Raw genomic sequence first — 12,441 nt, forward strand, 5'->3', positions numbered from 1 at the left:
CAGTGTCATTTAGCACACTTTAAAAATCTATAAACACTATAAATAAAGGATTTGTTTGTTTATGTTAAAGTGGTGATTTACTTACATTTTCCCAGGTACAAGTTTGCTGTCAATGGTTGATTATGGGAAAGTGTTTTATTCCCCTTTACAAATTGGATCTCATTCAGAGCTTAAAATATCACATTTCAATTAAAAAAATGCAGTACTTGTAAAAAAAGTAATCGACTTACTTCCGCCACATTGCAACAAATTTATGAACTGACACGTATCCTGTTCGTTCACCTCCAGCACAATAAAACAAAGGACCTTTCCAGTAAAGTGGGCATTCACAAGCCTAGAATTAAATTATACATCAAGTCAGTTCACTGATTGCTTATCTGAGGGTTACTCCCTCATTTATAAATCTTTCAAAAATTAAATTTTACAAGTGTTAAAAAGCAAACATTAAGGCGCAGATTTTTTTTAAATGGTTTCTGAAACCAACTGCACCTTCCAAAATAATTAATTTTACACAATCGCTTTCGGATGAAATCCAAAAGTGGAAAGCAAAACACAGGGCAACTTGCAGCATTCTTAATAGATGAATGCAGTCACATGCCTGCTCTGTCCAGGCTCCAAGCAGCTGAACAGAGCCCACGCTAATAAGCTCCGCTAAAGGGCTGGATAGCTTTAAGCTGAGCTCAAGACAGCACAAACAGTTACACAACTTCTCAACTGGAGCAAGTTTACATTTGTCTGGCTCAGAGGATGGCCCAACTCATCTGCATCCTTGCATATGCACGCACAGCTTCTATCCAATTTTAAGTAGTAGGCTAGCCTGCCCTGAGCAGCAGTATCTCACTTCAGATTGCCCAACAGTTACACCTTCACAACTTCAATGCTCCCACATAAACCTACAGTGCTGCTTCTGTGTCTGCTCCAAGCTTCCTCAGTCTTAACAGCTAAGTACCTATCTCTCACCTAAAACTGACTACGACTTGGAGTAGTCAGACATGACGGCACCTCTGAGAATCTCATGTGGATCTCAGGTAAGATTGTGAATACTGCAAGATGTATAAGGTCACTGGAGCAAAAAGGACAGTTACTTCTCACGCAATAGTTTAACCAGTACTCTAAAAAAGAAGTGAGGTTGACAAATTCTGTCCTCAGACTGAGCAGCTTTTCCCTATGCTTCAGGAGGGTGCCTTTCATCACTGAGTTGTAGGTGACTGGACCCTTCCACCTTTCTTGCTGAGAGGGAAGGGTCTCTTCCGTCTCTCCCTACTTCTACGTGGAAAGGCGCTGCTGGAAGGCAGGAATCCTATCATTCAGCTAAACGCTTCTGGTGAGGCAAACAAGGAGTTTCTGAACCCCCAGCCCTGCTCTTGTGAAAAGTCTTTGTTTCTATTTTCTAGACCCTGGACTTTAAATGTGAAGTGACAGGAACAGGGATGAGAACCTGAGACTCATTACCAAGACCATGACTTGCAGTGATATTTCAAGTGTGGATTCAATATAACAAAATGGAAATTTAAGTTTGATTTAACTAGTTTATTGTCCATTACACAGAAGTTAAAAAATATTTGCTGCTTTCTAAGCTCAGTATTTTGTCACTCTACCATAACTCTAAATTACCACTTCAGTAATAACTAGAGGGCTATAACCTCAAGTTACCATACCATTCTGTCTTTCAGTGTCTTTACAATGGAGGTTCATGACACTGCCAAATGAGAAAAAACAGTGTGGATGCCTGAAAACAAAATGCATATTAACAGTGCTTTTGCCTTAAGTCTGTTGGTTAATACAGAACGCAGAACAACACACAATGTGCCCTTCAGTATTTCGTTGTTTATACCACTAAAAAAATAGTTCAAGTTTTGTTTAAACATTTGTTTCTTTCTGTAAGCAAAATGTAGGGCCATTTGAAACATAGTTAACACAAAGATTTCGACACATAACTGTGCTATCAACAACTTTGAATATGATGTCTTACTCATACTACCTTGTAGGAGATGAAAACACGTAATGCCAGAAAACAAAGCACACAGAACTCATGTTTCCTTTCCATAGGCGTCCAGTACTAAAAGCAGACAGCCAGCAAGTTCTCACCTTTGCAACCTTCCCCATGTCTTCTAACGTCGCCCTCTCATTTGGAAACTCTGAGAAAGTTCTCTCGATTTTGGCAATTACCGCATCTATATTCACTTTTTCCTTAGGACATCCTCGAGGAAAATAGAAAGTTGGAATGTTTTGACTAAGTGATGGTGGCAAAGTTTCTTCCTTCTTTGTCTGAACCTAAATAGATAAATACGAATTTGACAGTCAGGTACAGTGAAATCACGTATAATAGTCACGCTCAGATGACTTGATTCTCTTGGTGTTATATGTTACAACACACCTTCAAAAAGATTTCTGATGATAGGCTGAATAAGCTATTTAAGAATGAGAGCACATTGGAAAAATTCATGAGTATTCCCAAAAAACTGTCATTTAGAAAGATTTCTAGGATGTTAAAAATTTATTAAAAACAACTTCAGTCTTCAACATATCAAGTTTCAAGATTAATACACTAGACAGCTTCTTAGAGACATCTGAAATAACTCAGGTTATATTATCAGTTTCAGAAGAAAAAACTTCAACTTCTAGCTTAACAGACAGGTCATGAAAGAATTTGCTTCAAACTTTTGAAATAAGCATGACAACTCTGTTACATTACACCAACCTGTTTAATTTAGTTAGTGAAGATGGTTTGGGGTTTTTTTTGATCCTAAAAAATGCTTGATTTCATAAAGGTAGTAAATGATTCCTGCAAAGGGATTTTTTTCAGTAAACTATATACAATTATGGCATAAGAGCTTAGAAATCTGTTTCTCAAGAATTTGTGATATACCATATTGCTAAAAAAAAAAGAGATGACCAGTAACAAAAGAAATTATTTATTTAAATGCATTTAGCTCCAGTAAAGAAGAATTTACCTTGTACTTAGTTTCCAAAAGAAAGTCTAATAAGGCAGAGAAACAAAGATAACATGCAAAGTAACAATAGAGTTACGTGGCAAATCAAAATTAGCAATTAAACATGAAGTCTTTCATCCCAAGGCCATTGTTCCAATGTAAAAACAATGGTTAATGCTATAAGGTGGCTCATCCTAGTGTTAAATATGTTCAAAATCCTGAATTCCATCGCTCATTTCCAACCAGAACTGGGGGACCCCCCCCCAACCCCCCCAAAAAACCACAAAAACTCCAATCCTCATTTTACTCCTTATCACCTTAGTTAGTATTACGTCTCCTCTCTCTCTTCACCTTCCCAAGGGCCAGGGATTCTCCTCTTCTCTCAGCCTGAATCCCATCTGACAACTGAAAGGCTCCTTGTACAACTGAGGCTGCTCTGCTGTATGCGCTCTAACGAAGGAACGCGTGATACTAAAAGGGCTGAGAAAGCTCCACTGCTTTTATAGTTTTAGCTAGTTACTTCTGTAGTTGCACGTATTGTATAGCTGATGAAGAGAGTCAGTTCTGTTATTTCAGGGCAATTAAAATGCACTAATTGTGCAAGATTAAGCTGTTCAAAAATGAACTATAACTTTAACCAGGGAATTTCTTCATTAACAAGAACTGCTAGAAGTCTGCTAACACTGAATCTTTAAATTGAAAATCTGCAGCAACAGTCCGTTATTCTTTTTACACAACTATTCCATTTCAATGGTCAATTTAACATTTAGAAAGTGATCTACATTTTCTTACGGCTTTAAGTTAAAACTCTTAATACTGGTACCAGTAAGCAAAACTGACTGGTTTGGTAAGTGAAGATTTTCACTGTAACTTGCCAAGAAATAGCACAAAAAAATAACATGCTTGGAGGTAAGGATAACGGCTGTATAAGCTTGTAAAGAACTCACAGAAGCAGATGTGTGCTGCAGTGTCAGGACTGAATGGCACATTAACCTTTGCAATAAGTATATGTAAAGTCCAGAATCTGTAATTGTATTGTAAAGTTGCCACTGAAGTTTAAGTTTTATGTAAAAGATGGGATGTGAGGATTCCTTGAAAATTTCTTGTTTGTAATAATGTAAACAAACTTACGCAAGATTTATCTATAAGAGAATTCAAGAAAACCTTTAATACATAACTAGTTTCATTCCTGACATACACAACCATAAGGACTGTCCACAGTTATCCAACACTTATTTGCCTTGACTTTTACAAAGGAGGAAGTGGAAATTTATATCCCAATGGGGTCACTGTTCAAAGGGAAAATTTCCCATTTTATTTTGCAACTCTCCAGATACTTTTCCAGCTGTTGCCAGTGAATGGAAAATAAAACCATTATTATAATTACAATATAGTAATAGGTTAGTAAATACCAGAGAACATGGATACACCTCACTCCAAAGAGAGAAGTTCAGTCTTCTAGCTAGCCAGTCTTAGATCTACCAACTGATGAGTTGCACTCGGCTGTTAACTTGGTTCTAAGCAAAAATGAAGGCAGCGGGGATTTTAAAATGAGGTGCCCTTTTCCCTCTCTCAACTGAAAGAAAGAGCTGATGCTATGATGGAGTCATTCAACGACAAGACGTATTTCTGAAATAAAAAGGAAGGGGGTGCTTGTTCCCAGATATTTTAAGACTGTATACTCAGTCAAGTTTAGATCTACATCTGCACATAGAGACTACCACCCAGAAGTACTGAACCCCACAAAGGAGTTGAATATGTGGATTCAAATGCAAGTGAGTGAAACCTCACTTAAAAAGGACTTGCTGGAAAAGGAAACAAGGTAAATATGTTTATGAATGTAGTATTTTTTAGACAGCTTACTGATTAAGACACAAGCTAATTGAACTGATTTGATATTTGCATTGTTTTGACACGACTACAGAAAAAGATAACTTCATTCAGAAACGCTGATGCTTTCTAGTATCTGACAGACATCAACATTTGTTATGCCTGTTTCTCTGACAAAAACATTTAAAACATATTTACAGAGTTAGTGTTCAGCTCTTGCTGTATTATTTGACATGAATTTCTATAAGGATGTCCATATTAGAAAAAAGTCAATGGAATACATACAACAGGGTCAAGACAATAGGACCCCAAAAAATTCTACCTCAAATTTACGGCCAACTTCACATTAAGTGTTTACTAAGAAGTGGTACACCACAGTCCCAAACAAAAAATGGCATTAAGTACTGAAAATACTATAAAGAGAGTTTTACCTATGAAATAAGTAAAAGTTTGGTTCAAATCCTTAGTATTTTTAACTAGGGAATTAAAAAAAAGGAACGTTGCAATACTTTTCAAATGTGCAATGCATAAGTTAATCTAGTTCTTCAATAGACTGGGTCTTCTATTCCTATATATCCCACTGTATGTTAATGTTACCTGGGTAAAACAAAGTGCATAATAAGCTAAGAGGATCTGCTGCAGAGGGATGCTATTCAGCCTTTTAAACCCTAATATCCCTGCAACCACCCACGTACAACGCTTATAAACCATCCAACAACAAAAGCAGATACTGCATCAAGTTCCCTGATACACAATAGAGAATGGAAGTCAACACGGAGACCCAAAGGGCAATAGGATGGTAGTGATGAGACCCAAATGCTGTTTAGCACATGAACTTGAAAATTCTAAGCTTATGCTACACCATTTTTTTTTAAATGAAAAGTCTCTCCTTTATTAAACTCAGTAAGTTCTTACAGAATACAAGGTGTCCTACAGTCTATCAAAGATAAATGGTAATTGTGAACGTAAGAAAATGTTATCAGTAAGCAAGCTCAAAAGGAATACCTGACCAGCCTTCCTGTCTCTCTGTACAGCCATCAGTCCAAAGCTGACCAATAAAGTCTCAGGAATATTTCTGCTTTAACTTACTATCTATTTGATTGTGCTGTGAAATTCACCATTTCCCTCTGGATAAGCAAGTGACATGATCAGTAGTTTTATGGAATTTAAATCTTGAAAACACCAGGTAAAAGATTTATGCTACTGTTGTCTAGAAAAGGGTTCAGTCTCATTTGGAAGGAAAAGGCATTAATTTAGAAAAATCTGTTCCAACACCTCAAATATTTCGACATTTTAAAATGCCTTCAAAAATCTGCTTCAGGATAGGTAAAGTAAGCTTACTACCAGAACCTCCCTCAGGACAAGCCCAGAGAAACATCTCTTCTGTAACACCAGCTCTCTTGACCTTGTGGTAGATATTCAGATTTCCAATTATTTAAGTTAAAGAAGTGATGTTTTCTCCTTGTTCTCTGTATGCTCTTCATTAGCTTCTTTCTAGCCAAACTAAAAAGACAGATTTATTATTGCAAGTGTTCACTGACTGTACCATTCAGCTTGATATGCTTAACAGTATTTTTTCCTCTGTGAAAGATGATCCTTTGACAACTTAAAGCTTTCAAAAATTTTTTTTTTCCCCAAAAAACTTTTCTCAAATCTAGCTATTGCCCTGAAAAATAGCTTGAAAACACTAATTTAATCTGAAAGCTTAATAATGAAGTTTCACAGCACGGCATAAGGCAAGCTACACCACAGTACACCTGCATCTTCCCACACTCCCGCATACAGAGTTTACTGACCCGTGTGTCAGTACTACCGATAGTGAAGCAGTATGGTGAATTGCCTCAGGTCACCAAGACAGCTAAAAAGCAAAGTTAAAAAAAACCCCATTTGTCCTCATCCAATCTCACACAGTTGTTTCCACTTACAAGAAACATGGTTCTGATGCTAACATAAGGAAGATTAGAGGAATACTGAGGCACTATTGTTTGAAATAGGCTTAAAACCATGCTAAGATTGTGATTCACCTTGCCTAACTTAGTCAGAAAGTTAAGACATATGTGAATGACCAAGCTCAGAGAGACACCTACAGAGAATGAACCCTATGTGTCAGGGTATGTATGCACAAATCTTTACTCCGGCAACAAACATTTTAGTCCCAGTTGCTTCTTCCTACCCTGGGCTTCAGTTTGCTATCCTTCAGTCACCGTGCGGCAGCTGGTTTTGGATGTGCTATAGAGACTAATTTTATCATACATGCTCCTCTCTCCCTTCCACAGTAAGAGATAAACATCTATTAATTTTAACCCTGATGCAGTTTTACACTAGTTTACTCTTGCTGTTAGCCTTAACTCAGATCAGTTCTCTGATCCAGTTTGGTCTGTAGTCACTTAAAATTTGTGCTACAATGAGGGGAAGGAAATAGAAAAATTAAAGTTCTAGCCATACACCATTAGAAGAAAAAAAGCACTTCAAACTACACTGTTTCTGATTTTATACATAGTGGTCACCTGAATTAACACAAGGGAGCAGGGTTCAGCAACCCTCCCAAGGCAGTCTGTGTTCCAATTAGCAATTCCATGTTCACCTTTAAATTCCGACCAGACAAACGTGTTGGGAGTCTCCTGCCTGCGCACCAGGTTGTGCGCTCATCTCAGTTTTACACAGACTGACTGCTGTCATTCTCATCTCATTTATGCATGTTCTTGACAGTTTACTCTCAAGCCTGTTTATGTTCCAACCTCAATGATTCTATGATTCTATGATTCTATGATTCTATGATTCTATGATTCTATGATTCTATGATTCTATGATTCTATGATTCTATGATTCTATGATTCTATGATTCTATGATTCTATGATTCTATGATTCTATGATTCTATGATTCTATGATTCTATGATTCTATGATTCTATGATTCTATGATTCTATGATTCTATGATTCTATGATTCTATGATTCTATGATTCTATGATTCTATGATTCTATGATTCTATGATTCTATGATTCTATGATTCTATGATTCTATGATTCTATGATTCTATGATTCTATGATTCTATGATTCTATGATTCTATGATTCTATGTACAAAAGTCTATAGTCATTTGGTCTTATGATTCAATGCAAATGATAATGCTCAATGCTAAACCAACTTTACTCTAGAGATGGAGCCATACACCACTCTGTTCCATTTTGGCAGAATTAAAGTGCCTTGAGTTTCTGGGATTGACATGTTCTAGCAAGTAGCAATTCCATGAGCAAATTAAGAGAGATCCAGTGAGGTTTAGAGCAGTCAGGAGTCCAGGATCCTTCTTCACGTTACAACAGTAAAAATGAAGTCTAAGGAAGACCCTAGACTTGCACTACAACTTGCAGAAGTACTCAGAGGAATATGATGGAGTTAGAACTAGAGTTCCATGGCTTAAAAATATATTCAATTTCTTATTTGCTATAAGCAAATAAAAACAGCTCTAAGGATGGAAACGTTTTGTATATTTGGTTTAACTATATGTCAAGCTCATTGTGTTCCAAAGTTCATAGCGCAGACAATGTTACTGTAAGTTGAGATAAAGCAAACGGCAAATCTAACTATCTGTTCCCTCTTCTGTCCACTGACAACCTGAGTCAGGCAAATCCCTTCCTGGTTTGGCAACTGGCAGCCAAACTACAAATAAAAAGCTCAGAAGAGTTAGTTGATTTGTGTGGTTTTTGTTTTTTTAATCACTCAGTATCAAATTCTACTGTACTAATGAGTTACTGCACTAAAGGTAATGTGGTCCATGTTGAGAGCAAACATCAACTTCAATAGCAAAATATCAATCCTTCTAGAGTATCCCTAGCTACCAAGTGGCAGGGATAAGAATCCACATTCATTTTCAATTTAATGTTGGAAAATTCAGCTTAATAACAAACTAGAATTCAGGTCTATTTCATCACTGAAATACTGTTTGTATGGTAACCTCTGATTTTGAGGTAAAAAAGAGATTTTGTTAGTTATTTGCTACCTGAAGCTAATTTCTCCTCTTATTTTAAGTCTCAAGACAGCAGAGTAAGAAGTAGTTCAGCTAGTTACTCTTAATTGCACAACACCTAGGGAAAGAAGCACCCCACCCAGTTTGAGTGAAATTGCTGTGGTGAGGGCCATCACTAGATAGTCTTGAAAGTCTTACAAAAGCTTAAAGAATTCTTTCAAAAATTTTTGATAGTGGCACAGTCAGTAACTCTTTTCCCCTTTAATTTAACAAAGCCATATTTAAACAGCCAAAATGAGCCTCAGGAGAAAACCACTGAAGCCTCAGTATTTCAGCAGAGCATGCAAACTCTGGACCATCGACATAAACCTATTTGGGATAGTGAGTTAATTCTCACGTAGGAAGAGACGGTAGGTAGTGGCATCCAGGAAAAGCTTCCACCCAAAACTATGAAATACGTTCCATACACACCATCTTGCGTATTAAAATTAAAACCACATTCAACTAAAAGCATGTGTAAATGGTCACCACAGACAAGTCATATTACATGCACACATACAAAAGTAGCATGCAATAAGCAAGCAAACATTGGAAAACTTTCAAATGGTCAGAAACTGATTTTCACTAGTTCAGTGAAGACTGAACTCCCCATCCGAGATAAATTAGCATCACTTTTCTGCATGATACCTAACCATTACAGTACGCACTTCCCAATCTCCTCACTTTCAGTAATAGATATGCTGCACTAAGAGATCTCTTACCCAAGTTCTACAACTCTGATTTCATAAATACCAGGATTCTCCTGATTTGCAGTTTGGTATAGCTGACACAGATAAATCATGCAGTCCTGCTGGGAACTGGAGGACGCTATTGCAAATGCATTATTGCTGTAGAAACAGCTCCAAACATGGCTGCATGTGTTTGGGTTTTTGTACAGTCACATAGAGCTTCAGCATCAAAAAAGTTCCAGTTATGCAGTTAGAAAGAGTTTAATGATTTATTCAGAAATGCCCGGGGGTGGAGATGGAATGGAAAAAGGAAGAAGTAGTTACCTCCCCCCCCAAAAGCCATGAGCACAAGAGACCTTTGCATATTACATGCATGTCCATCAGTAACTTGCTTTATTTACTGACAAAAAATTTTACCAAAGGCTTTAGAGGTAGGATCCTCTAACAGTTTTCTGTGGCTGACCAATGAAAATACTCTGTGTCTCCTCCACATGCCCTGCTAATTTACAAAAGGAAAAAGATACAGATTACAAAATGGAAAAAACCCAAGATTCTTCAGAAAAATCTACCCTGTGAAAGGCAACTTCCACACTTTGTGGTAAGACAGAAGTGGTGCAAAAATATTAGCCACTGACTGTGAGTTGTCAAACAGCCTCCATTTTATGAATTATGTCAAATCAAGTGTCCCAGCCACTAATATATCCAGTTTGTCATATAGTTGTAGCTTTCTCGGAAAATACCCCAATCGTAGGCTAAATCAGTACTCCTATTCTTTACCAGTATATTCTGTAACCCCAACTGTTTTCAGGAGACAAGCTGGTAAGATCCTCCTAGTACATGATCATTTTGATTGTACACAGCCAACGGACCACACCGGGACTCACTACCTGCAAAGGAGTCATGACTGACTAAACATCATTTAAATGGGGGAAAAACTGACAGTTACACCTGAGGCAATTCTAATATTTGTCTACAGAAAACAGCCCTTGTCAGGACAGGCCATCAGTTCAACATCAAAAGTAACAAACAGGGCTAAGACAGACATCCACTTAATTCTTAAACTCTGCAATAGCTTCTCATCCTTCCATGTTTACAACAAAACAAGTTTCAATCACTCAATGCAATTGAGCTTAGGAAAAATCCACTCAAACAAGAAAAGTATCACCAAGCTCAGCCTTGTTACTGAGCTGCAGAGTCATGGAGCAAGTATTCTGTCAACTTCTCGTCTGGCGATGCCCCAACAAATTCTGATTTGGACAATTGTGAAAACAATCTCATATCCCTCTTACCCTGTAAAAGTTGAAGGATATTTTATACAAAGATGTGCCAAACTGTTTCAGGCTTTCTAGCATACAAAGTACTACCGTCAACAGCCATAGAACATCTACTATTAGTAGCATTAGTGATTACGAAGGTATGGGAAGTATGTTAAAATGGAGAAAAGGCTAGTGAAACTTTTATTCCAAGGGAAAAAAAAATAAATCAGAACCATTCAATGTCTGAATTGTTGGGTTAAAAAAACAGCTGCAGAGGGAACTGACATCTAGACTCTTAAATCATACATGCAAGTAAAGTAAGCTGTAACATAAACTTGCACCACATTAGCTTTTCTACAGAAACAGTACACATTTGCATAAATTTATTACCAGCCACGAGCAGGTAAAGAAGCTGCTACCACAGGGCAGCCAATACATTTTGAGGTCAAACCAGGAGTCTCCATTGCAGAAGTGGTAAAAAACTACGTTTGCTTACAGCTTCCTTTAAGAGGCTAGAGCTTAAGAACTGGCAAACCATTAGCAATGGATCATTTATGGAAAACCTCTCATCTTAACTAGCCAGTCTCAGCAGGCAGCTTAGATATTTTCATTCTATCTTAAATGTTGGCATCTGATCCAGAAAACTGGCATTTTATCAGCAAACTAGCATCAAGTGTAACTATTAGCTACAGTCGGAATGAGATTTCTATCCCCACCGCCCCCGCAAACACTTGAGTTTTGTTCTTTAAAAAAAAGCGTTTGTGTGCCTGATGTAAAACTATTATGTAAAAATGGATTATCAGGTCCTCCCTCTGTGGTGTTAAAAGGTCTCCAAAATATGTTAAATTCGAAAACTGATGCCAATAGGAAAGCTGGCCTGCCAGAGACCTCTAAACGTTACACAACCTACTTCTGTGACTATAGTTGTAAAACCAACTGCCTCACTTAAACTTTTTAAAATTCATTTTACCTCAGAAATGGGAATGTTATCTTCATGACTGGAAGAATCAGTGCACTACAGCACAGCCACACAACCAGCCCAGCACACCTTAGCACCTAGAGGGTCTATATTCATTGCTGTCTTGAATGTGCCACAAGCGTGTATGAAGCATTTCGGTAACAGAGCAGTGCAAAAGTGATCAAAAGGCACTAATGTCTAAACTTACTTCACTCAGAAGGAAAGGCAATCTTGTGAGGCACTGCAGAAGTTGAAGAAACAGTTCTCATACAGCTGACATAAATAGCATGCGTAAGCAGCATTTAGTATCATTAACAGGTGGTCATAGAACTAGCAGTTCTCCATTTCCACACTGAGGTGTGACGCATACAACTACAGGAATCACCAAGTAGTAACAGCAGATAAAGGCATGATGCATTAAAAGTATCAGAAAATACGCCAGCACTCAGTTGTGGCACTGACATTTAGAGGATTAATCCAAGATAGATTTAGACCGATTCCCCCCCCCCCCCCCTACGCAAAAAATACCTGTTTTCCTAGTTTAGCTAACACTGAGTTACATGGGTATGTGTGTCACTGTACACAGATGTATTTTATTCCGTTATCATTTTGTTTCCAAACTTCAGACAATATTCCTCACATAGCCTGGGTAATGATGCTGCTTATATTCCAGCTCTGACAGGTAGGGAAGTCACCAGCTGATGGCTAACACTCTGCTAAGCTATCAGCAGGTAATAAGTCTTTCGGTTCACATCTTTCAGTTGCCACA

The 12,441-nt window shown here is 37.6% G+C and overlaps 1 protein-coding gene across 2 annotated transcripts in view; it reads right to left on the reverse strand.

The window, feature by feature from the left end:
- PPP2R3B (protein phosphatase 2 regulatory subunit B''beta) overlaps positions 1–12,441 on the reverse strand; it is a 35,438-nt gene that overhangs the window by 19,332 nt on the left and 3,665 nt on the right. For both annotated transcript variants that reach the window (XM_009281348.2, XM_009281347.2), the window contains exons 2-3: positions 2,089–2,274; positions 231–334 (exon numbers count right to left, since the gene is read on the reverse strand). In XM_009281348.2, coding sequence (XP_009279623.1) covers positions 231–334; positions 2,089–2,274 — 290 coding nt within the window. The remainder of the gene's footprint in view (positions 1–230; positions 335–2,088; positions 2,275–12,441) is intronic.

The sequence above is a fragment of the Aptenodytes forsteri genome, unplaced genomic scaffold (genome assembly GCF_000699145.1).
Source record: "Aptenodytes forsteri isolate BGI_AS27 unplaced genomic scaffold, ASM69914v1 Scaffold212, whole genome shotgun sequence".
NCBI classification, from domain to species: Eukaryota; Metazoa; Chordata; class Aves; order Sphenisciformes; family Spheniscidae; genus Aptenodytes; species Aptenodytes forsteri.